Source organism: Salmo salar, unplaced genomic scaffold (assembly GCF_965601325.2).
Source record: "Salmo salar unplaced genomic scaffold, fSalSal1 ptg000206l, whole genome shotgun sequence".
Lineage (NCBI taxonomy): Eukaryota > Metazoa > Chordata > Actinopteri > Salmoniformes > Salmonidae > Salmo > Salmo salar.
In genome coordinates, this window is record NW_027675329.1 from 2549481 (window position 1) to 2575869 (window position 26389).

The following is a 26389-nucleotide window of genomic DNA, read 5'->3' on the forward strand; positions in this document are numbered from 1 at the left end:
GATCCCTACTAACTTCTAATAGACCCTCCCCCATCCCCCAAATCCCTTCCAACCCCCCCAAATGTCTCTGATCTCACATTTGTCCTCACCTGTACCCAGTGGAACATTAATATATATTATATCTTGTTTTAAAGTTATTTTAGCTAACTAGTCTACAATTTCATTCCATTCCACACCTGAATGTGCTGGGACCCAGCAGAATCTCACTACTAGACCCATTCTCTCATTTCTCCATAATAACATTAATACCTCCAATAGTAGGTCACTCCTAATAGATTTACCAGATGATAAACTATTCAATACAGACAGAGAATCTGAGGATACTATAACTCTAACAGGCTGTACGTCCTCCACCCACTGGAGGACAACTATTATCACCAACAGTTCAACTGAGTACACTGACAGTTCATCTGTTAGTCTTCTACATATCTGCACATCACATTCAGGAAGGTAAACACCTGCTCCTGTGGGCCCACTATCTGGGCCCTTGGATCCATCTGTGAAAAGAGGTAAAAAAGCATAACAACTTCTACCAATGTAATTGTCAACCAGTTTCCCTTTATCACTGACTTCTGACCCAATCTTTTCCTTTTGTCTACCAAGGTTAGATCAACAACAGGATCTGGGAGTAACCATGGAGGAACATCCCCTATCACCACAGAAAAGGGCCAACCTCCAACTCCCTGAAACTACTCTCATCAGCAAGCTTTCCAACTGTCCAACCAAAACCACTGCCTTGTCTACTAGTATATTCCCAACAGTCATCTAGAACAGTAGCAGTGGGATGCTCAACCTCACAGCCTTTCAACCCAATAAGCTAATGACAATTTATTACGTCGTATATCCAAAGGCATCTCACCTGCCTCAACTGGACTATAATATAAATCCATGATATTATGGGATACAAAATGGGAAAAGGGGAAATTATGATAATACTAAAAAACACCCTTCTAACTAACCCTACACTCATTAAAACCCACTACCCCATTCCACTACTTTGACCCTATCTGCTCCTGCACCAGGCCAACTAACCCTACACTCATTAAAACCCACTACCCCATTCCACTACTTTGACCCTATCTGCTCCTGCACCAGGCCAACTAACCCTACACTCATTAAAACCCACTACCCCATTCCACTACTTTGACCCTATCTGCTCCTGCACCAGGCCAACTAACCCTACACTCATTAAAACCCACTACCCCATTCCACTACTTTGACCCTATCTGCTCCTGCACCAGGCCAACTAACCCTACACTCATTAAAACCCACTACCCCATTCCACTACTTTGACCCTATCTGCTCCTGCACCAGGCCAACTAACCCTACACTCATTAAAACCCACTACCCCATTCCACTACTTTGACCCTATCTGCTCCTGCACCAGGCCAACTAACCCTACACTCATTAAAACCCACTACCCCCATTCCACTACTTTGACCCTATCTGCTCCTGCACCAGGCCAACTAACCCTACACTCATTAAAACCCACTACCCCATTCCACTACTTTGACCCTATCTGCTCCTGCACCAGGCCAACTAACCCTACACTCATTCAAACCCACTACCCCATTCCACTACTTTGACCCTATCTGCTCCTGCACCAGGCCAACTAACCCTACACTCATTAAAACCCCACTACCCCATTCCACTACTTTGACCCTATCTGCTCCTGCACCAGGCCAACTAAACCTACACTCATTAAAACCCACTACCCCATTCCACTACTTTGACCCTATCTGCTCCTGCACCAGGCCAACTAACCCTACACTCATTAAAAACCACTACCCCATTCCACTACTTTGACCCTATCTGCTCCTACACCAGGCCAACTAACCCTACACTCATTAAAACCCACTACCCCATTCCACTACTTTGACCCTATCTGCTCCTGCACCAGGCCAACGACCTGGGAGGACAGGACACCACCACCCAACACACCCTGGAACTCTTCTGAAGTCAAATCTAGTATGACCAAATACTTCTCTGCAGCTGCCACCAAAACATATTTTTTTCCTGTGATTTACATTCCATTTCTGCGGTACAGTTGATAACCATTTGCTATGAACACTAAGAAGCCAACCTTACTGAAGCATATATCACTGGTTGGCCCATCCCTCTGTGCTGTCACAGATCTACTACTCACAGGGATCCTCTCAGGATCCCTCAGCCTTGACCCATCCTCCTCTACTTTCTTCACTGCCTCAGCAGTGACAACCTGTTCCCAACAGTGGGGTCAGTGGGATTGGATAGGGGCCCCTCTACCTCTCTCTCTCTCTCTCTCTCTGACTGGAGGAGACAGGTGAAATGGTGTGTCTCCTCTGGTCAACAATACTCACCTTGAGAGACTCCACAGCCTGTTGGAGCTCCTTCAGCTCCTTCTCTCTCTCCTGGAATCTCTGCTGGACCTTCTGCTGACTCATCCCCAGCTGCCTCTGTGGAGAATCACTCTTCAATGAGCTATCAAGCTTTATTAGTCCAGTAGATCAATAGTACAGTAATGTGACATAGGGCCCATAGAGAGGAAGGTCTAAAAAAATGGATGGTCCATTTACTAAATGATATTTATTTGTTGCTATGTGAATGATTATAGTTTTTATGGTAGGACTACATGTATCAACAGGTTGAGACTGAACTTTGGACTCATAAAAGGGCATTCAGAATGATAATAGTGTTTGACATTATAAAATGGTGATACATCTGGAGAATCTGGGTTGACATATCTATATACTCAAGGTTTGTGTTCATATTTGTTCTGCTGAGGATCCATTTCATTTGAATGATCTCATATTCAAACAGCCTTAGTTCCTACTGTATCTTTAATTCTTTGTTTATCAGACAGTCACCAACAAGTTGTTCTGGTCTTACCTGTTTCTCAGTCCTCTCTGCTGCAGCTGACACTGTATCATGGCCTTTATGTTCATCCATTGTACACATCAGACAGATACACTGCTGATCGGTACGACAGTAAACCTCCAGCAGTTTGTCATGATGAGAGCAGATCTTCTCCTGTAGTTGTGCGGTGGCTTTGACCAGCTTGTGCCTCTTCAAAGCAGGAGATTCGTAGTGAGATTGGAGGTGAGTCTCACAGTAAGAGGCCAGACACACCAGACAGGACATGAGGGCTTTCTGCTTTCTGGTCCCAGTGCAGAAATCACACGCCACATCTCTAGGTCCAGCATAGCACAGAGCAGGAGGGGGAGCAGCCTGGAGTCCTGTCTTCTTCAGTTTCTCCACCAGCTCAGCCAACATGTTATTTTTCCTCAGATTAGGCCTTGGAGTGAAGGTCTCTCTGCACTGAGGACAGCTATAGACCCCTTTCAGAACATCCTGATCCCAGCAGCCCTCAATACAGCTCCTACAGTAACTGTGTCCACAGGGGATGGTGACTGGTTCCTTCAGTAGATCCAGACAGACAGAACAACAGAACGGGTCCTGGTCCAGCAGAACTCCCTGTTGAGCCATTTGGACGGTTGTTCACTCTCACACAGACTGACGAGACAGAGACTCAGATCAGTTTCGTTTCCTCAGAAGAGAGTTTGTGGGAGGGGGAGGGATTTCCTGGTTCTGCCAGAGGGGTGGGGTTAGAAGGAGGGAGGGGTTAGAGGAATGCAGGAAGAGAGAGAGGAACTGCATGCAACATCAAGAGGGAGACAAATAGTTTTGTTCCAATGTTAGAGCCTTTAACATGGAACACATGACATAATGAATCTTAAAATGTGAGTTGTTAGAATATATGAAGGGTAACAGTTTTCTATGAAGTACGTATGTATCATTATTTTAATCACCTTTATAATGCCTTATAAATCAATAAGTCCTGAGGAGGTGTGATATATGGTTATTATACAGAACCACGGCTAAGGGCTGTTCTTAGACAAGACACAACACGGATTGAGAATTATCTAACACTTTCAACAATACAATCACATTTTATTTTATTGGTTACATACACATATTTATCAGTTGTTATTGTGGGTGAAGTGAAATGCTTGTGTTCCTGGTTCCAACAGTGCAGTAATATCTAACAATGCTTGTGTTCCCAGCTCCAACAGTGCAGTAATATCTAACAATGCTTGTGTTCCCAGCTCCAACAGTGCAGTAATATCTAACAATGCTTGTGTTCCTGGCTCCAACAGTGCAGTAATATCTAACAATGCTTGTGTTCCCAGCTCCGACAGTGCAGTAATATCTAACAATGCTTGTGTTCCCAGCTCACAGAGGGCAGAAGTCAATGAAAATATTAGGACAAGCAATGATATATATATATATATATACATATATACACTGTATACTGTGATGTGATGCATAGACAATTTGGAGTACATCTGTAGTATATCTGAAGAATAGTAGATGTACAGTAGTAGTTATATAGGATGAACCAGGACTAGAATACAGTATATACATATTAAGTGGACAGCAGTAGTTATATAGGATGAACCAGGACTAGAATACAGTATATACATATGAAGTGGACAGCAGTAGTTATATAGGATGAACCATGACTAGAATACAGTATATACATATGAAGTGGACAGCAGTAGTTATATAGGATGAACCAGGACTGGAATACAGTATATACATATGAAGTGGACAGCAGTAGTTATATAGGATGAACCAGGACTAGAATACAGTATATTCATATGAAGTGGACAGCAGTAGTTATATAGGATGAACCAGGACTAGAATACAGTATATACATATGAAGTGGACAGCAGTAGTTATATAGGATGAACCAGGACTAGAATACAGTATATACATATGAAGTAGACAGCAGTAGTTATATAGGATGAACCAGGACTAGAATACAGTATATACATATGAAGTGGACAGCAGTAGTTATATAGGATGAACCATGACTAGAATACAGTATATACATATGAAGTGGACAGTAGTAGTTATATAGGATGAACCAGGACTAGAATACAGTATATACATATGAAGTGGACAGCAGTAGTTATATAGGATGAACCAGGACTGGAATACAGTATATTCATATGAAGTGGACAGTAGTAGTTATATAGGATGAACCATGACTAGAATACAGTATATACATATGAAGTGGACAGCAGTAGTTATATAGGATGAACCAGGACTAGAATACAGTATATTCATATGAAGTGGACAGCAGTAGTTATATAGGATGAACCATGACTAGAATACAGTATATACATATGAAGTGGACAGCAGTAGTTATATAGGATGAACCAGGACTAGAATACAGTATATACATATGAAGTGGACAGCAGTAGTTATATAGGATAAACCAGGACTGGAATACAGTATATACATATGAAGTGGGCAGCAGTAGTTATATAGGATGAACCAGGACTAGAATACAGTATATACATATGAAGTGGACAGCAGTAGTTATATAGGATAAACCAGGACTGGAATACAGTATATACATATGAAGTGGGCAGCAGTAGTTATATAGGATGAACCAGGACTAGAATACAGTATATACATTTGTATTTATTTCACCTTTATTTAACCAGGTAGGCAAGTTGAGAACAAGTTCTCATTTACAATTGCGACCTGGCCAAGATAAAGCAAAGCAGTTCGACAACATACAACAACACAGAGTTACACATGGAGTAAAACAAACATACAGTCAATAATACAGTAAAAACATAAGTCTATATACATTGTGAGCAAATTAGGTGAGATAAGGGAGGTAAAGGCAATAAATAGGCCATGGTGGCAAAGTAAATACAATATAGCAAGTAAAACACTGGAATGGTAGATTTATAATTTGAAGAAAGTTCAAAGTTAAAATATAAATAATATGGTGCAAAGGAGCAAAATAAATAAATAAATAAATACAGTAGGGGAACAAGTAGTAGTTTGGGCTAAATTATAGATGGGCTATGTACAGGTGCAGTGATCTGTGAGCTGCTCTGACAGCTGGTGCTTAAAGCTAGTGAGGGAGATATGTGTTTGTAGTTCGTTCCAGTCATTGGCAGCAGAGAACTGGAAGGAGAGGCGGCCAAAGGAGGAAATGGCTTTGTGGGTGACCAGAGAGATCCCTGACCTTATCTTCTCTCAAGAAGATGTCTGGTAGGCCCATTTAAATACCTTTTTTGGACATTTGAAGATAGCAGATGTTTGAGTTGGGTCTATTAACACAGCTCTGAGTTGTTATTATTTTTTTTATTTTTTTTTGACAAAATGAGCACTCCTGGAAGTGACAGATTTTGACTCATATTGAGTGATAAGACTGAGCTATTTAAAAACACTTTTTCAACATTTCAAGATAGCAGTTAGTTCAGTTTGATCTTACTAAAGACAGCTGTATATTATTTTTTTTGACCCAAAAATATTCTATGTTCACGCCCACTTTTTTTGCACTATGTTTGAAGGCTGTCAACTTCTTGTCAGGAGGAGAATCACTTAGCCTTTCGACTAATTTTCAAATGATAGGATGCCTATTTAAAAACACTTTAGTAGGTGCAAGCGTCCCACCTAGCCCATAGAGGTTAAACCTAAACAGAATAAGTTGCAACTTAAGGTATAATTATTTTATTCATTTTGACATATTGTTTGGGACCACTTTTTTTGCTCTGTTTGAAGGCTGTCAGCTTCTTCTCAGGAGGAGAATCACTTAGCCTTTCAACTAATTTTGGGTTAGTTGGACTAATTTTGGGTTAGTTCTCTCAAGAAGAACTAACCCATCTCAACATGACAGAGAGTAAGACAGGAGAACCTATTTCAACATGACAGAGAGTAAGACAGGAGAACCTATTTCAACATGACGGAGAGTAAGACAGGAGAACCTATTTCAACATGACGGAGAGTAAGACAGGAGAACCTATTTCAACATGACGGAGAGTAAGACAGGAGAACCTATTTCAACATGACGGAGAGTAAGACAGGAGAACCTATTTCAACATGACAGAGAGTAAGACAGGAGAACCTATTTCAACATGACAGAGAGTAAGACAGGAGAACCTATTTCAACATGACGGAGAGTAAGACAGGAGAACCTATTTCAACATGACGGAGAGTAAGACAGGAGTCCCTGACCTTATCTTCTCTCAAGAAGATGTCTGGTAGGCAGGGCTGGGCGATATGGACCAAAAGTCATATCCCGATATATTTAGGCTGAATATCGATATAAGATATATATCCTGATATTTTTTCCGCAAAGTGAGAGCAAATGTTCAGTCAAAGTCAAAGCCAGATATGACATGTCTCAAGTAGTTTTATTGAAAGCGGCTATTTCAGTGAACAGTTGAAAAATCAAATGAATAAATAATAAACAGGGCTCTTCACCTGGTTCAGATTAAATGCTCAGCTGTTCAAATAACAACAACATGTAAACATAAACACTGTAGAACAACAGGACGACCTTTTTGAAATCAAAGCTCCATAAGGTGCACATTTAAATAAATACAAATATCTTAAACAAAAATAGCCTATAAAATAAAATAGGCCTATCTTTTTCTGAAATAAATATTATATATATTTATGAGAAAAGTCAACTTTTTTTTTAGTTTGACAACTTTTAAATGGCTTATTAAAATCAAATTACAGATTTCTTCTCCTTTCTAACAAATCCACAGATGCAAATAACGAACATTACAAAATAATAAAATATGACAAACCCTAGTAAGGGCAGCAATTATATATAAATAAAGAACAAAATAAAGTGCTCAGTTTGAGAAAATGTGTTTTAAACATCAGCCTGAGATTACCATTTGCTTTTTGTTAACTCAATTTCTTATCTGAACAGCCTCAACCAGTTGCACAAGAAACAGACTATCAACTCAATAAACATTTTCCCCTCTTTTTTTACTTTGATAAACAGTAATGCTGTCTTGAGGTAGACATTAGAAGACAAGCGTGTCCTCCTTCGTTTAAAGATTTTGTACGAGAAACACCAGCTTGTCAACGGCATCCGGCTTCAGAGATGCTCTGTGGCAGGTCACGATATTGCCACTGCAGCTGAAAACCCTTTCGGAGGGTGAACTGGTAGCTGGTAGCAAGAGATACTTTTTTTGCCAGGTGGCTCAGAGCTGGAAAGACAACTTCATGATCCTTCCACCACTTGAGGGGATCAGTGTCACTCTCCACACTTGCTGACTGCAAGTAAGTTGACAGTTCATTTTCAATAGCCTCCCTCTTGGTTGGTGGCGCAGTGGTGGTGGCTGTGCGCTGCTTGAAGAAGCTTGCCAGTGTCTTAGCTTTTGGTGCCACTGCTGCTTCTCCATCTGCAGGCTCAGGCACAGTTGGCACACGTAGGTAAGGCGGTTGACAGCTGCTCTGATCAGCCAGTAGCGTCTCCACCTCCAAGACAGCTCTGTGCTTCAACGCATCAACTTTTTCACTTGGGATATAGGTGGCCCTGAAGGGTGGATCCACAAATGAAGCCATCTCCAATAGGTCAGTAGTGGCTGGGTCAGAATACTTGCGGTTGAGGTACTCAACAATGCCGGTCTTGATCGATTTGCAAAGCTCGCTATCACCCTCTTCACATGCCAGGAGACTTTCGTTAAAAAGGTGCAGCACAGGTTTTACATATGATAGAGTGACGTACTCCTCACCTGACAAAGCATCGGTAAAGTCCTGGAGAGGTTTCAGGACCTTTTGGACTGCTTCTAGGACCTCTAAGTCCTGCCAGGTAGGGACAAGGTGCCTGGTCTTTTTGTCATTAGACAGGACTTTGGCCAGTGCTCCTTCCTGCTCCAGGACTCTCTCTATCATCTGCTGCCTTGATCCCCAGCGTGTGGCAGACTCGGTTATGAGTTGGTGACTTGGCAGACCCAGCTGAATCTGGACTTCAGCAAGATGTCTCCTTTTCTTCCAGCTGTACCAAAAACAGCTTACAATTCTCTTGCACAGAGAAATGGCCCGGGTGACGCGCTTGTCATTCATGCCATGTCCTGTCAGAATCATAAAAAAAACTATTAAACAAATGTGCTTATGCGAGAAATTTGACTCTGTTTTCACTTTAACACACTCACACAACTAAGTGCTTTCCAAAATCAAGCTTTAGAAATATTCTACATTAATATTTTCTTGTTTCATAGTTTATTTTTTTAATCAACGCCAGTCCTAATCATAAATATCAAATATTATATTCATTTATTTTGTGAATTTTAATCCTGTAAGTGATTTGTATGTATTATTATTTGTGTATAATTTATAAATGATGACTATACTGTATGTACATTTACTGATGTTTCGTTCTTGTTGTTGTTCTTAGTATTTATGCTTAGTATTTAATGCTACTTCATATTTCTACTCCACTAAAAACTCCACAATGTTTAGGCCTACCTACGTGTCAACATTAGTTTCTAGTTACTTTGCAGTTGGCTCTTCAATCCAGAGAAAAAAACTATAGTCTATCATAATAACTAAATATGTTACCTTGATGATATCAACAGGCTAACCAGCATTTTAAAGTCATAATTACCTCACCTTTACCAGCTGTAACATTAAAGTGGTAAACACATCAATGCATCACTAATTCTTATCCAATAACCTAATAAATATGGTTCTGAAATCTACCATCCTGTATTGTAAGTGATTTTACTTTTAGCACTTTATGTTTTGTGTTTTATTAATCAATTTTTGGCCAAGACAGCAGCATAAAACAAAAAAAGTTGCAGACAGACACAAAGGAAAAATAATGAAAAACTAATATTTTAATGTTTTTTTCTTTAAAGTAAAATATGTGAATACTCCTTAATAAAACACTGCACTCCCCAATAGCCAAGTGTAGTCTGACCGAAGCACTGCATCCTCATCGTTCAGCTCCACCGCTCTGACCACGTCGCTCCCGTTGGCGGTTGTTATAGCAACCGGATGCTTTTCTTGGAGTTTCCCAGCTTGCGTCCTGCGAGGCCTCAGCTATATGCTCACCGGTGTGATCCTGGGGGGAAATAACTTGTTTTGGAGACACGACGCTGTTTTCATCTCCCCCAGTCGTTGAATGAAGTGAACATGTCACGCTTCATGTAAAGGCTCACATTGTCCTGCTCGACCCACATATCGCTGGTCAACGCCAAAATGGGTCCCGTTAGCGAGCCGGTCAGCAAGGCTCTGCCTGACTTCAGTGGACATTTGTGGCAGTGCTTCTCGTGTAAAGTAGTTGGGAAGCTCATATCTCGGGTCCATAGTTTTCAGTAGCTTTTTGAATCCGACTTGTTCCACAGTTGCAACAGGGACCATATCTTTAGCAATGTGATAGGACACCGCTGTAGTTATAGTACACCACTTGCCAATTTTCTTTTCATAAAGGCTCACTGCGGGAAAATGAAGTTTGCAGTGAGCTTTGTTTCGGGGCGTTTTCGGGTTGTCGACGGCTTGCGGCTGGGGCTTCTGCAGCGCGCAGTTTCACACACTCTTCGTATTGCAGTTTGTGCCACTGTTTTAGGTGGTGAAAAAGATTTGTAGTGCTTCCACCCCTGGCTGTAACTTTTTTTTATGGCACTGCCTACATATAACGTGATTTTGTTGCTCATCTGATACTTTGAATCCGAACCATCTCCAAATTACTGAGCCAATGCTTTTTCTTTTACTAACCAATTCCTCGTCAAAACGCTCCGCAGACGCTGTTGCTTCCTCCATGTTTGTTGAAGTGTCGGTTCCTGCCCCTCCGCCCTCTGTGCATGAAAGAGGAGGCGCGGGGAGCAGCGCAGAGAGCTCCGGGTCTGCAGCTTGCTTGGAGCAAGGATCAAAGCGTACATTTGAACTATATCGATATATGCGAAATGGTCTAATTTCATATCACATTTAAAATATATATCGATATATTTTTTATATCGATATATCGCCCAGCCCTAGTCAGGCTGATAAGAACAATTCTTATTTTGTATAACGGGTCATTTAGGATGGCAGTAGCATTGTTGACGAAATGCAGGCATCGCAGCAGAATTAGGAAGCGGTCTTGGGAAAAGAGGGTGGCAAAGAAGGGAGTTGCAAACATAGGATCTGTGCTCCAGTATTCTCTTAGGGAGTTCTTCTTTACTATCCCCATGAGGAGGACTGTCACCAGGAAGGTATACATTTCACTAATTGTGGTTGTCACCCATTTAGCGAGTTTCCCCCTCACTCCTGGCTCTCTCTTCTCCTGTAGCTCCAAGGCATAGCGATTGGTCTCCTGTACTATGTTTCCCACCAGCTCCTCTGTCAGAAACAACTTGAAGCACTCTGCCTCAGATGGAAATGGACTCCAGACTGGGACTCATCAAAACAAACAGCAGGGCCAGGAGGGGTGAAATGACTGGTGGCCTTCCAGCTACCACAGAACTCCTGTACTTCATCCACTGTCGGTCTGCCTCCATCACCACCAGCATCTTCAAAGGGACCTGGTACTTGGTCAGTGGACAAGGGAACCTCAGATTCAGGGTTCTCAATGGCTACAAGGTTGGGGGGGGGGGGGGGGGGGGGGGCAGCTCCTCACTGTCAGAATCTGATTCCTGACTTTCAGACTCAGACTCATTGTCAGAATTTTAACAAAAATCTCCATAATTTCCACATTTGTGAGTTGTCTCCTTTTGAAAGACATTGCTAATGCTACAGCTTAGCTCACTAGCTACATACATAAACAACAACACTGAATGGCTCAGAGTGAGAGGGGACGTGATTGACTGCCGGCGTGCGTCACTTGTATCAATAAATCACCATCAGAAAATGTTTTGTGAGGTAATTATTTGTGTATTTATTGTTTTATTCACATGTTTTCAATTCTGGGTGATAAATCATGCATTCCGATTCTTGCATAGATTGTAATGGGCACATATTATGTGTGTAAAATACTTATTTGAAGGTTATACTGATTATGATGAGCTAAGCTAATTCCAGCTATGTGTATGGAGCCATGTTTGTTGACATACAATGCATTCTGGGTTTCACGTAATCATCCGTTTGACCAAAGATGTTATAACAAAATGAGGTGAGTAAGAGTTCACTCATTTTTTGAGGACTTCCGGAAATGAATGGTGGGATGTGAACGACGGTAGATGACACACCCCTTCAACACTATAAACAGACCGAACTCATCTTGTCTTTTATTATCTTCGGTTTCTGTGAGGGGAAAATGCATGGCTGCTCGCTGAAACTAATCGTCGGATTACTGTCGATTTCTAGAAAATGTTTTACCTAATTATTTCGATCAATGGTGAGCTCACCCCGTGATGTGATTAATTATACATAGTAATTGCAAATAGCTAATTCATATTGTAGTTTACGTCAGCCGAGAGTTAGAAAATATGACTGCTTGTGTTGGGTCAATCTTTCTTCAGTTAGCGCTACGACAAATGTAGCCTACATTTTTTCCGGTTAGGATGATTGTGATGTGATGTGATATATATATATACTTCTGTGAATATCTGAACCATTTGCATCAAAAAATAAACTGCTCACATTCTGGAGATAAACTTTGTAAGGACTGTGTGTGTTTTGTGTAAATAGTTTCTGAAAAAAGTGTGTCCAGCTCAAACGCTGATTGTTGCGTCATTGGAAACTGTCCGTTGTAAACGAGTGTTCTAAATGAGTGTTCTAAAGAGTGTTCTAAACGAGGGTTCTAAATGAGGGTTCTAAACGAGGGTTCTAAACGAGCGTTCTAAAGAGCGTTCTAAATGAGTGCGTCCAGCTCAAACGCTGATTGTTGCGTCATTGTAAAGTGTCCGTTGTAACGGGGTTCCAACCTACTAATCAACCCGCTTCAGGGACTGTAGAACGGCTGGTATGAATAATAACAATGGCTGGGTTGATGGGCACTTCAGTGAGTTGGAGCCTTTGATTGCCCTGCCTCTGGGAGCCTGTCGACTTGTTACATGATTACTGAGTGAAAGAGAGCCTATGAAAGTTTTCATGGAGGGTGGGTGCCCCCTGGTGGCTGAACCTGAGATCAATGAGAGAACTTGTCAGAAAAACGACAGAGTCCCACTTCTCTGTCATTGTACAAAGTAGAGAGTGGGGAAAAAATGTGTAAAAATGTATACAGAGGCTCTGGAATTTGTAATTAAAAAAATAAAAATAGTGAAAAAGGATTAAAATAAAGTTCCAACAGTACATGAGATGATCAGACTGAACCAACTGCTATCTTAAAATGTTTATTCAGTTAGGAAACAGAGGATGTATTACATAAAGTTATCACAGAATTAAAGTTATCACACAATTAAATAATAAATCCTCACTCACACAGACAAACATGGCTTCATTATTGTTCACAGTTTATTATCATAGTTTCTCACAGATCCTGGCTTCCACTGTTAGAATGGCTGAGCGAGAGGAGGTGGGGCTTTTTTCATAGCCTGAGAGAGAGAGAGAGAGAGACATTCAGTTTTACTAGAGGGGTTGGGTGGCGCCCCCTGTTGGCTGAACCCGGGTGGGAGGTCCCCCCTTAGCAAGCAATGGACCCCAGCACACCACTGAAGCCATTAAGAACTATATTCAAAAACACACCTGGTAACCTGTTCAATCACCAGGCACACGGCTCAACATAGTTCAATGACAGAGACTGTGGACTTAGAATAATTTTGGGTAAAAAAAAAAAAAATGTGAAAATTAATAAAATAAAGTAGCAGCTGTCTTTGATATGCTCAAAATTAACTAACTGCTATCTTGAAATGTAGAGAAAGTGTTTTAAAATAGGCATCCTATCATTTTAAAATTAGTCGAAAGGCTAAGGATTCTCTTCCTGAGAAGAAGCTGACAGCCTTCAAACAGAGCAAAAAAAGTGGTCACAAACAATATGTCAAAATGAATAAAAAAATGATACAGCTGTCTTTAATAAGATCAAACTGAACTAACTGCTATCTTGAAATGTTGAAAAAGTGTTTTTAAATAGGCATCCTGTGGTTCGGGCTATGTATTTAGGTAGAGGGGTGTTTGTTTTATGTGGTCTCGGGCTATGTATTTAGGTAGAGGGGTGTTTGGTTTATGTGGTTCGGGCTATGTATTTAGGTAGAGGGGTGTTTGGTTTATGTGGTTCGGGCTATGTATTTAGGTAGAGGGGTGTTTGGTTTATGTGGTTCGGGCTATGTATTTAGGTAGAGGGGTGTTTTTGGTTTATGTGGTTCGGGCTATGTATTTAGGTAGAGGGGTGTTTGGTTTATGTGGTTCGGGCTATGTATTTAGGTAGAGGGGTGTTTGGTTTATGTGGTTCGGGCTATGTATTTAGGTAGAGGGGTGTTTGTTTTATGTGGTTCGGGCTATGTATTTACATAGAGGGGTGTTTGGTTTATGTGGTTCGGGCTATGTATTTAGGTAAAGGGGTGTTTGGTTTATGTGGTTCGGGCTATGTATTTAGGTAAAGGGGTGTTTGTTTTATGTGGTTCGGGCTATGTATTTACGTAGAGGGGTGTTTGGTTTATGTGGTTCAGGCTATGTATTTAGGGAGAGGGGTGTTTGGTTTATGTGGTCCGGGGTTTGTTAGTCTATGTTCTATGTTAGTGTATTTCTATGTTCTGTCTTGTCTATTGTAGTTCTATGTTTAGTTAATTGGGGTTGGGCCTTCAATTGGAGGCAGCTGGTTATCGTTGCCTCTGATTGAAGGTCCTATAATTAGGAGTTTGTTAGTCATGGGGGTTTTGTGGCAGATTGTTGCTGTGTATAGCTTTGTGCCTTACTGGCCTGTTCTTTGTCCTTTAATAAAAGAAGATGAGTTTACATTTTCCCGCTGCGTCTTGGTCTAAACCCTACGACACCTGTGACATTTACATTAGGGTGTATTGTTAGATACTACTGCACTGTTGGAACCAGGAACACAAGCATTTCACTACACCCACAATAACATCTACTAAATATGTGTATGTGACCAATAACATTTTTATTTGATTGTATTTTTGAAAGTGTTACATAATTCTCAATCCGCTTTGCGTCGTGCCTAAAAACAGCACTTAGCCGTGGTACTGTATATTAGCCATATACTGTCACCACTTCCACCGAAGTCATTTCCTCTCCTTGTTCGGCGGTCGGCGTCACCGGTCTTCTAGTCATCGTCGATCCACTTTTTCATTTTCCATTTGTTTTGTCTTGTTTTCTTACACATCTGGTTTCCATTTCCATCATGAATTGTTGTGTATTTAACCCTCTGTTCCCCCCATGTCCTTGTGTGGATTTGTTTGTTTGTAAGTGCTTGTACTCTGTTACTGGTGCGCATCGGGTTTTGTACCCATGTAGGTTCGTTTTGTATTAAACTGCTCCGGCTATTACCTATCTCTGCTCTCCTGCGTCTGACTTCACTGCCACCAGGTCCGCAATCCTTACATATACCACACCTCCTCAGGCCTTATTGCTTATTAGAACACATAAGTGTATTATAAGGCATTATAAAGGTCATTAAAATAATTATAATATGTACTTCATAGAAAGTGTTACCCTTTATATTCTAATAACTCACATTTTAAGATTCATTATTTCATTTATTCCATGTTATGGGCTCTAACCAAGGAACAAGACTATTTGTCTCCCTCTTGCTGTTGCATGCAGTTCCTCTCTCTCTTCCTCCCTCCCTCTAACCCCTCCCTCCCTCTAACCCCACCCCTCTGGCAGAACCAGGAAGTCCATCCCCCTTCACAAACTCTCTTCTGAGGAAACGAAACTGATCTGAGTCTCTGTGTCGTCTGTCTGTGTGAGAGTGAACAACCGTCCAAATGGCTCAACAGGGAGTTCTGCTGGACCAGGACCAGTTCTGTTGTTCTGTCTGTCTGGATCTACTGAAGGAACCAGTCACCATCCCCTGTGGACACAGTTACTGTAGGAGCTGTATTGAGGGCTGCTGGGATCAGGATGTTCTGAAAGGGGTCTATAGCTGTCCTCAGTGCAGACAGACCTTCAGTCCGAGGCCTAATCTGAGTAAAAATAACATGTTGGCTGAGCTGGTGGAGAAACTGAAGAAGACAGGACTCCAGGCTGCTCCCCCTCCTGCTCTGTGCTATGCTGGACCTAGAGATGTGGCGTGTGATTTCTGCACTGGGACCAGAAAGCAGAAAGCCCTCATGTCCTGTCTGGCGTGTCTGGCCTCTTACTGTGAGACTCACCTCCAACCTCACTACGAATTTCCTGCTTTGAAGAAGCACAAGCTGGTCAAAGCCACCGCACAACTACAGGAGAAGATCTGCTCTCATCATGACAAACTGCTGGAGGTTTACTGTCGTACCGATCAGCAGTGTATCTGTTATCTGTGTACAATGGATGAACATAAAGGCCATGATACAGTGTCAGCTGCAGCAGAGAGGACTGAGAAACAGGTAAGACCAGAACAACTTGTTGGTGACTGTCTGATAAACAAAGAATTAAAGATACAGTAGGAACTAAGGCTGTTTGAATATGAGATCATTGAAATGAAATGAATCCTCAGCAGAACAAATATGAACACAAACCTTGAGTATATAGATATGTTAACCCAGATTCTCCAAATGTATCACCATTTTATAATGTCAAACACTATTATCATTCTGAATGCCCTTTTATGAGTCCAAAGTTCAGTCTCAACCTGTTGATACATGTAGTCCTACCATAAAAACTATAATCATTCACATAGCAACAAATAAATATCATTTAGTAAATGGACCATCCATTTTTTTAGACCTTCCTCTCTATGGGCCCTATGTCACATTACTATACTATTGATCTACTGGACTAATAAAGCTTGATAGCTCATTGAAGAGTGATTCTCCACAGAGGCAGCTGGGGATGAGTCAGCAGAAGGTCCAGCAGAGATTCCAGGAGAGAGAGAAGGAGCTGAAGGAGCTCCAACAGGCTGTGGAGTCTCTCAAGGTGAGTATTGTTGACCAGAGGAGACACACCATTTCACCTGTCTCCTCCAGTCAGAGAGAGAGAGAGAGAGAGAGGTAGAGGGGCCCCTATCCAATCCCACTGACCCCACTGTTGGGAACAGGTTGTCACTGCTGAGGCAGTGAAGAAAGTAGAGGAGGATGGGTCAAGGCTGAGGGATCCTGAGAGGATCCCTGTGAGTAGTAGATCTGTGACAGCACAGAGGGATGGGCCAACCAGTGATATATGCTTCAGTAAGGTTGGCTTCTTAGTGTTCATAGGAAATGGTTATCAACTGTACCGCAGAAATGGAATGTAAATCACAGAAAAAAAATATGTTTTGGTGGCAGCTGCAGAGAAGTATTTGGTCATACTAGATTTGACTTCAGAAGAGTTCCAGGGTGTGTTGAGTGGTGGTGTCCCGTCCTCCCAGGCCGTTGGCCTGGTGCAGGAGCAGATAGGGTCAAAGTAGTGGAATGGGGTAGTGGGTTTTAATGAGTGTAGGGTTAGTTGGCCTGGTGCAGGAGCAGATAGGGTCAAAGTAGTGGGATGGGGGTAGTGGGTTTTAATGAGTGTAGGGTTAGTTGGCCTGGTGCAGGAGCAGATAGGGTCAAAGTAGTGGAATGGGGGTAGTGGGTTTTAATGAGTGTAGGGTTAGTTGGCCTGGTGCAGGAGCAGATAGGGTCAAAGTAGTGGAATGGGGGTAGTGGGTTTTAATGAGTGTAGGGTTAGTTGGCCTGGTGCAGGAGCAGATAGGGTCAAAGTAGTGGAATGGGGTAGTGGGTTTTAATGAGTGTAGGGTTAGTTGGCCTGGTGCAGGAGCAGATAGGGTCAAAGTAGTGGAATGGGGGTAGTGGGTTTTAATGAGTGTAGGGTTAGTTGGCCTGGTGCAGGAGCAGATAGGGTCAAAGTAGTGGAATGGGGTAGTGGGTTTTAATGAGTGTAGGGTTAGTTGGCCTGGTGCAGGAGCAGATAGGGTCAAAGTAGTGGAATGGGGGTAGTGGGTTTTTAATGAGTGTAGGGTTAGTTGGCCTGGTGCAGGAGCAGATAGGGTCAAAGTAGTGGAATGGGGTAGTGGGTTTTAATGAGTGTAGGGTTAGTTGGCCTGGTGCAGGAGCAGATAGGGTCAAAGTAGTGGAATGGGGGTAGTGGGTTTTAATGAGTGTAGGGTTAGTTGGCCTGGTGCAGGAGCAGATAGGGTCAAAGTAGTGGAATGGGGTAGTGGGTTTTAATGAGTGTAGGGTTAGTTGGCCTGGTGCAGGAGCAGATGGGGTCAAAGTAGTGGAATGGGGGTAGTGGGTTTTAATGAGTGTAGGGTTAGTTGGCCTGGTGCAGGAGCAGATAGGGTCAAAGTAGTGGAATGGGGTAGTGGGTTTTAATGAGTGTAGGGTTAGTTGGCCTGGTGCAGGAGCAGATAGGGTCAAAGTAGTGGAATGGGGGTAGTGGGTTTTAATGAGTGTAGGGTTAGTTGGCCTGGTGCAGGAGCAGATAGGGTCAAAGTAGTGGAATGGGGTAGTGGGTTTTAATGAGTGTAGGGTTAGTTGGCCTGGTGCAGGAGCAGATAGGGTCAAAGTAGTGGAATGGGGGTAGTGGGTTTTAATGAGTGTAGGGTTAGTTGGCCTGGTGCAGGAGCAGATAGGGTCAAAGTAGTGGAATGGGGTAGTGGGTTTTAATGAGTGTAGGGTTAGTTGGCCTGGTGCAGGAGCAGATAGGGTCAAAGTAGTGGAATGGGGGTAGTGGGTTTTAATGAGTGTAGGGTTAGTTGGCCTGGTGCAGGAGCAGATAGGGTCAAAGTAGTGGAATGGGGGTAGTGGGTTTTAATGAGTGTAGGGTTAGTTGGCCTGGTGCAGGAGCAGATAGGGTCAAAGTAGTGGAATGGGGTAGTGTGTTTTAATGAGTGTAGGGTTAGTTGGCCTGGTGCAGGAGCAGATAGGGTCAAAGTAGTGGAATGGGGGTAGTGGGTTTTAATGAGTGTAGGGTTAGTTGGCCTGGTGCAGGAGCAGATAGGGTCAAAGTAGTGGAATGGGGTAGTGTGTTTTAATGAGTGTAGGGTTAGTTGGCCTGGTGCAGGAGCAGATAGGGTCAAAGTAGTGGAATGGGGGTAGTGGGTTTTAATGAGTGTAGGGTTAGTTGGCCTGGTGCAGGAGCAGATAGGGTCAAAGTAGTGGAATGGGGGTAGTGGGTTTTAATGAGTGTAGGGTTAGTTGGCCTGGTGCAGGAGCAGATAGGGTTAAAGTAGTGGAATGGGGGTAGTGGGTTTTAATGAGTGTAGGGTTAGTTGGCCTGGTGCAGGAGCAGATAGGGTCAAAGTAGTGGAATGGGGTAGTGGGTTTTAATGAGTGTAGGGTTAGTTGGCCTGGTGCAGGAGCAGATAGGGTCAAAGTAGTGGAATGGGGTAGTGGGTTTTAATGAGTGTAGGGTTAGTTGGCCTGGTGCAGGAGCAGATAGGGTCAAAGTAGTGGAATGGGGGTAGTGGGTTTTAATGAGTGTAGGGTTAGTTGGCCTTGGGATTTGGGGGATGGGGGAGGGTCTATTGTAGGGATCTTTTTTATTTTCTCAGAAGTACTGAGTTAGGTAGGAGGATTTAGAAATGGTGTAAACCGTGATTGAACACTCCAGCACAGTAGGAGGCGCCATGCTCCTTTAACGTTGGTTTGAGGACCGCCATTAAACCATAGAAGAAGAAGAAGTTGGTAACGTGAGGTTTTGTCGTTCGTAAAGAGTGCAGCTATTCTTTTGCCTATTTTCCAAATGTATTTTGTCATGGTGGGAGGGTTTGTTTATTGGTTTCCGCTGTTTATCGGTTAGAGTTGAGGGGGGAGTAGGGTAGTGTGATGTCCTCAACCGAGTGGAGAAGAAACGCTGTCTCTTCAGGTGCGTTGTGGAGAATGGTGTGGAGGAATTATTGATCCTGGTCGGTGAACAGGTGGGAGAGGAACATATACACTCTGTATCCAGAATGAACAAGGCGGTGGTTGTGGTAATGTAAAAGGTGAGTCTTGTTACCCGGCTAGTTACCAGTATGATTTATGTGAGGGGTTGTGTTGGTGCTGATTTCGACAAGAGTAGTGGTGTCTAATCTGCCTCCGTTTATTACCACCGAACAGATCCGTAAAGAGTTGGTTCGTTTTGCTAAATGTGGAAGTGTTTTTCTGAACGAAATTCAAGGTTAAACAGAGGAGGGGTGGTACACAGGGTTTGTTAGCACAGAGGAGCCCAGTGATATAATATTATATATATAATATTACTATATGTCCCAGCTGTTTGCTGTGGTTTTGAAGTAATTCTCTTCCAGCCCGCGTTAACCTTGTAGGTTTACCTCAGGTAACTGATTATTAACTATCCTTGTAGGTTTACCTCAGGTAACTTATTATTAACTAGGTTACAGCTACTAATAATGGTAACTGGTAATTTGATATGTGTTGAAATCTGTTGGTTCGTAGGCATCAAATAGAGAGAATGCTGCGCAGGTTCACTGAGTTGTAAACCTAATGGATAGGTGGAGATCATTGATTTGTAGCTCTGACTCAGTTGCTACCTCAGATTATGAGCCTATCAAGTGTGGTGAATGAGGTATGTAGTTCCCACAGAAGACCACAGGGAGGAGCAAGAGAGATATAAACCCATACAGTTTATCTCTTTAAATACCCTGAACCTAACAATCAATCTAACGTATTTATGAAATCCTTTTTACATCAGCAGATGTCACAAAGTGCTGTACAGAAACTCTAACCCTACGTATAACCTGTTTTATCCTGAACCCTAATTCTAGGGTAGGGTAGCCTAGAACCCCTTTAGAAACTATTATAGTAATAATATTATGTTAGTAAATACCATTATAGTACTAAATGGGTTCTATTGTTATTTTTTAAATAAAACCTATGTATAGTACTTAGCATTTAACAGTTTTTTTGTTATTTTATTATATTTATTATTTAGAGGAGTCTGTCTAAATAATGAAAAGTTAAGTTATTGCCAGACTTTTTAATGAAACCTTTATTTAACTAGGCAGGTCAGTTAAGAACAAATTCTATTTACAATGACGGCCTCCTGGGGACCAGTGGGTTAACTGCCTTGTTCAGCGGCAGAACAACAGATTTTTACCTTGTCAACTCTGAGGTCGTCTCTGAGAGACTCAATACAACAGGGGTCTCTGATTTCTATGCTGCAGTACTGAGGGCCTGGCAGCTGCTGAGACCCACACGAGAGGAGGGGGGGGTGGTGACTGGGCCGTGGGTCTGGGAGGAACCACTGATCACTGGGTTTGGTGGACCTGGAGAGCAGGGTGGCAGCGTTCTGACTCAAAGCAGCACAGAGGCTACTGTACCGTACGGAGGTGGGCTTAGCGGGAGGGAAGGGGCATCAGAGGCAGGGGGTTGTGGGGGCTGAGAGCATGGCAGGGTATAGGTGGAGGGTGCTCTATAAGCTCCCAGTGCTGGAAAGGTCAGGGGTCATCCAGTGGAGGGTATTACATGGAGCCCTGGACACCAATAGCTGATTGGCTCGGGTTGACCTGGGAGTTGGGGAGGGGTTGTCCGTTTTCTACAATGACAGACTGTTCATCATGTTTTCTCTGTGTTGCCAGGGTAATGCCATTACTGTTTATTTTATTCCACCTTTATTTAACCAGGTGGGCCAGTTGAGAACAAGTCCTTTATTTAACCAGGTAGGCCAGTTGAGAACAAGTCCTTTATTTAACCAGGTGGGCCAGTTGAGAACAAGTCCTTTATTTAACCAGGTGGGCCAGTTGATAACAAGTCCTTTATTTAACCAGGTGGGCCAGTTGAGAACAAGTCATTTATTTAACCAGGTGGGCCAGTTGAGAACAAGTCCTTTATTTAACCAGGTGGGCCAGTTGAGAACAAGTCCTTTATTTAACCAGGTGGGCCAGTTGAGAACAAGTTCTCATTTACAACTGCGACCTGGCCAAGATAAAGCAAAGCAGTGTGACACAAACAACAACACAGAGTTACACATGGAATAAACAAACGTACAGTCAATAACACAATAGAAAAGTCTATATACAGTTGTGTAAATGAGGTAAGATAAAGGAGGTAAGTTAATAAATAGGCCGTGGTGGCGAAATAATTACAATTTAGCAATTAAACACTGGAGTGATAGATGTGCAGAAGATTTGCAAGTAGAGATACTATTAACTAACTGCTATCTCTCTGTCCCTCTCTCTCTTTCTCTCTCTCTCTGTCCCTCTCTCTCTGTCCCTCTCTTCTCTCTCTCTGTCCCTCTCTCTCTCTCTGTCTCTCTCTCTCTGTCCCTCTCTTCTCTCTCTCTGTCCCTCTGTCCCTCTCTTCTCTCTCTCCCTCTCTCTCTCTGTCTCTCTCTCTCTCTGTCTCTCTCTCTGTCTATCTCTCTCTGTCTCTCTCTCTCTGTCTCTCTGTCTCTCTCTCTGTCTCTCTCTCTCTGTCTCTCTCTGTCCCTCTCTCTCTCTCTCTGTCTCTCTCTCTCTGTCTCTCTGTCTCTCTCTCTGTCTCTCTCTCTGTCTCTGTCTCTCTCTGTCCCTCTCTCTCTCTCTCTCTGTCCCTCTCTCTCTCTCTCTGTCCCTCTCTCTCTCTCTCTGTCCCTCTCTCTCTCTGTCCCTCTCTCTCTCTCTGTCCCTCTCTCTCTCTCTGTCCCTCTCTCTCTCTCTCTGTCCCTCTCTCTCTCTCTCTGTCCCTCTCTCTCTCTCTCTGTCCCTCTCTCTCTCTCTCTCTGTCCCTCTCTCTCTCTGTCCCTCTCTGTCCCTCTCTCTCTCTGTCCCTCTCTCTCTCTCTCTCTCTGTCCCTCTCACTCTCTCTCTCTGTCCCTCTCACTCTCTCTCTCTGTCCCTCTCTCTCTCTCTCTCTCTGTCCCTCTCTCTCTCTGTCCCTCTCTCTCTCTGTCCCTCTCTCTCTCTCTCTCTCTGTCTCTCCCTCTCTCTGTCCCTCTCTCTCTGTCCCTCTTTCTGTCCCTCTCTTCTCTTTCTCTCTGTCCCTCTCTCTCTCTCTCTCTCTCTCTCTCTGTCCCTCTCTTCTCTTTCTCTCTGTCCCTCTCTGTCTCTCTCTGTCCCTCTCTTCTCTTTCTCTCTGTCCCTCTCTCTATCTCTGTCCCTCTGTCTCTCTCTCTCTGTCTCTCTCTCTGTCTCTGTCTCTCTCTCTGTCCCTGTCTCTGTCTCTCTCTCTCTGTCCCTCTCCCTCTCTCTCTCTGTCCCTCTCTTCTCTTTCTCTCTGTCCCTCTCTCTCTCTCTCTGTCCCTCTCTCTCTGTCCCTCTCTCTCTGTCCCTCTCTCTCTCTCTCTGTCCCTCTCTCTCTCTCTCCTTCCTCTCTCTCTCTGTCCCTCTCTCTCTCTGTCTCTCTCTCTCTGTCTCTCTCTCTCTCTCTCTCTCTCTCTCTGTCCCTCTCTGTCTCTCTCTCAACAGCGCTCTGCACAGGCAGCAGTGGAGGACAGTGATCAGATCTTTACTGAGCTGATCCGCTCCATTGAGAGAAGGAGCTCTGAGGTGAAGGAGCTGATCAGAGCCCAAGAGAAGGATCAAGTGAGTGAAGCTGAAGGAGTCCTGGAGCAACTGAAGCAGGAGATAGCTGAGCTGAGGAAGAGAAGCACTGAGCTGGAGCAGCTCTCACACACAGAGGATCACATCCATTTCCTCCAGGTAACTAAACTGTCTTGTTACATGTGATATGAAATGAACTTCATGTGAAACTATTCATCTTATGTTGTCCTGTCTGTTCCCCTCTCTCTCTCTCTGTCTCTCTCTGTCTCTCTCTGTCTCTCTCTCTCTCTCTCTCTCTCTCTCTCTTTCTCTATGTCCCTCTCTCTATGTCCCTCTCTCTCTCTATGTCCCTCTCTCCCTCCTTCCCTCTCTCTCTCTCTCTCTCTGTCCCTCTTTCTCTCTCTCTCTCTCTGTCCCTCTTTCTCTCTCTCTCTCTCTGTCCCTCTCTCTCTCTCTCTCTGTCCCTCTCTCTCTCTGTCCCTCTCTCTCTCTGTCCCTCTCTCTCTCTGTCCCTCTCTCTCTCTCTCTCTCTCTGTCCCTCTCTCTCTCTCTCTCTGTCCCTCTCTCCCTGTCCCTCTCTCTCTTTCTCTGTCCCTCCTCTCTCTCTCTCTGTCCCTCCTCTCTCTCTTTGTCCCTCTCTGTCCCTCTGTCTCTCTCTGTCCCTCTGTGTCCCTCTCTCTCTGTGTCCCTATGTGTCCCTCTGTCTCTCTCTGTCCCTCTGTGTCCCTCTCTCTCTGTGTCCCTATGTGTCACCCTGTCCCTCTGTCTGTGTCCTACTGTCCCCCTGTCTGTGTCCCCCCTTATGTGTCTCTCTCTCTCTCTCTCTCTCTCTGTCCCTCCAATCTCTGTCCCTCCTCTCTCTCTCTGTCACTATCTCTCTCTCTGTCCCTCTCTCTCTTTCCCTCTGTCCCTCTCTCGGTGTCTCTCTCTCTGTCTCTCTCTCTCTCTCTCTGTCTCTCTCTCTCTCTCTCTCTGTCTCTCTCTCTCCAGAGTTATCAGTCTCTCTCCAGTATCAGTGTATCTTCAGACTTACCCAGCATCGTTGTCCGTCCTCTTCAGTACTTTGGAGATGTGAGTAAGACTGTGTCTGAACTGAGAGAGAAACTAGAAGACTTCCTTAAAGGAGAATGGACCAAGATCTCCACTACAGGTGTGTTGAAAACAATCAGAACATCAACTTTAGACCATTGAAAGTTCCCTACTAGTCATATACATGTGGAATATGGTATGATGATAACATTCCCTCTCTCTGTCAATGTGTTTGTGTGTCTGTAGTGAATATAGTGGAGGTTGTTCTGCCTCCAGAGCCCAAGACCAGAGAACAGTTGTTACAATGTGAGTCTCTTTATTGTGAAGTAACTAACAGTCTCTTTTTACTGCCACTCCTAACAATCCCTCTAGAAATATATAGCAATAGTAGATCTAATCAAAGACTGGGTATCTATCTGACTCCTCATATTTCTCTGATTTGATCTCTGCTGTGCTCTAATCAAAGACAGGGTAGATACAGTATCTGACTTAACTTATTGTTCTGACTCCCCTCATTGGTCTCTGCTCTTCTCCCAGATTCCTGTCAGCTCACACTGGACCCAAACACAGCACACACACACCTCTCTCTGTCTGAAGGGAACAGAAAGGTGACCTGTACAGGCCAAGTCCAACCATATCCTGACCATCCAGACAGATTCACCACCTGGTACCAGGTTCTGTGTAGAGAGGGTCTGACTGGATGCTGTTACTGGGAGGTGGAGTGGAGAGGTGGTGTTATTACAGCAGTCTCATATAAAGACATCAACAGAACAGAGACAGGTAATGGATTTGGATACAATAACAAGTCCTGGAGTTTACTGTGCTATAGAGGTGGTTATTATTTCAGACACAATAATGTTGAGACTAAAGTATCAGGCCCTCAGTCCTCCAGAGTAGGAGTGTACCTGGATCACAAGGCAGGTACTCTGTCCTTCTACAGTGTCTCTGACACAATGACCCTCCTCCACAGAGTCCAGACCACATTCACTCAGCCCCTCTATCCTGGGTTTAGGCTCTATAGTTATAATGGTACTGCTGAGCTGGTTAAACTGTAGTAGGGTCCACATAGATACTAGTCATGCTGGTGTAGTCTATAGCTGAGCTGGTTAAACTGTAGTAGGGTCCACATAGATACTAGTCACGCTGGTGTAGTCTATAGCTGAGCTGGTTAAACTGTAGTAGGGTCCACATAGATACTAGTCATGCTGGTGTAGTCTATAGCTGAGCTGGTTAAACTGTAGTAGGGTCCACATAGATACTAGTCATGCTGGTGTAGTCTATAGCTGAGCTGGTTAAACTGTAGTAGGGTCCACATAGATACTAGTCATGCTGGTGTAGTCTATAGCTGAGCTGGTTAAACTGTAGTAGGGTCCACATAGATACTAGTCATGCTGGTGTAGTCTATAGCTGAGCTGGTTAAACTGTAGTAGGGTCCACATAGATACTAGTCATGCTGGTGTAGTCTATAGCTGAGCTGGTTAAACTGTAGTAGGGTCCACATAGATACTAGTCATGCTGGTGTAGTCTATAGCTGAGCTGGTTAAACTGTAGTAGGGTCCACATAGATACTAGTCATGCTGGTGTAGTCTATAGCTGAGCTGGTTAAACTGTAGTAGGGTCCACATAGATACTAGTCATGCTGGTGTAGTCTATAGCTGAGCTGGTTAAACTGTAGTAGGGTCCACATAGATACTAGTCATGCTGGTGTAGTCTATAGCTGAGCTGGTTAAACTGTAGTAGGGTCCACATAGATACTAGTCATGCTGGTGTAGTCTATAGCTGAGCTGGTTAAACTGTAGTAGGGTCCACATAGATACTAGTCATGCTGGTGTAGTCTATAGCTGAGCTGGTTAAACTGTAGTAGGGTCCACATAGATACTAGTCATGCTGGTGTAGTCTATAGCTGAGCTGGTTAAACTGTAGTAGGGTCCACATAGATACTAGTCATGCTGGTGTAGTCTATAGCTGAGCTGGTTAAACTGTAGTAGGGTCCACATAGATACTAGTCATGCTGGTGTAGTCTATAGCTGAGCTGGTTAAACTGTAGTAGGGTCCACATAGATACTAGTCATGCTGGTGTAGTCTATAGCTGAGCTGGTTAAACTGTAGTAGGGTCCACATAGATACTAGTCATGCTGGTGTAGTCTATAGCTGAGCTGGTTAAAC

General features: G+C 43.4%; 2 protein-coding genes and 1 long non-coding RNA gene across 3 annotated transcripts; 2 read left to right on the top strand and 1 right to left on the bottom strand.

Annotated features, from left to right (window-relative positions):
- Positions 1-2246: 2246 nt before the first annotated feature.
- On the bottom strand, positions 2247-3509 carry LOC145867135 (E3 ubiquitin/ISG15 ligase TRIM25). Its single transcript, XM_082971191.1, has 2 exons — positions 2869-3509; positions 2247-2435 (listed from the first exon to the last, which is right to left on the bottom strand). Exons 1-2 carry the CDS (start codon positions 3463-3465, stop codon positions 2262-2264), a joined length of 771 nt encoding a protein of 256 aa, XP_082827317.1. The 5' UTR covers positions 3466-3509; the 3' UTR covers positions 2247-2261.
- Positions 3510-15485: 11976 nt separating this feature from the next.
- On the top strand, positions 15486-16584 carry LOC106574347 (E3 ubiquitin/ISG15 ligase TRIM25). Its single transcript, XM_082971192.1, has one exon. It carries the CDS (start codon positions 15606-15608, stop codon positions 16260-16262), a length of 657 nt encoding a protein of 218 aa, XP_082827318.1. The 5' UTR covers positions 15486-15605; the 3' UTR covers positions 16263-16584.
- A 7288-nt stretch (positions 16585-23872) lies between these two features.
- On the top strand, positions 23873-25498 carry LOC145867136 (uncharacterized). Its single transcript, XR_014383238.1, has 3 exons — positions 23873-24344; positions 24470-24529; positions 24761-25498. It is a non-coding gene; the product is annotated as an uncharacterized LOC145867136 (long non-coding RNA).
- Positions 25499-26389: the final 891 nt, after the last annotated feature.

Coding starts and splice junctions, on each gene's coding strand:
- LOC145867135 (XM_082971191.1), bottom strand. CDS start 3,465: ATGGCTCAACAGGGAGTTCTGCTGGACCAGGACCCGTTCTGTTGTTCT. Junction 2,436..2,868: donor CAGAGAGGACTGAGAAACAG/GTAAGACCAGAA, acceptor GATTCTCCACAG/AGGCAGCTGGGGATGAGTCA.
- LOC106574347 (XM_082971192.1), top strand. CDS start 15,606: ATGGCTCAACAGGGAGTTCTGCTGGACCAGGACCAGTTCTGTTGTTCT.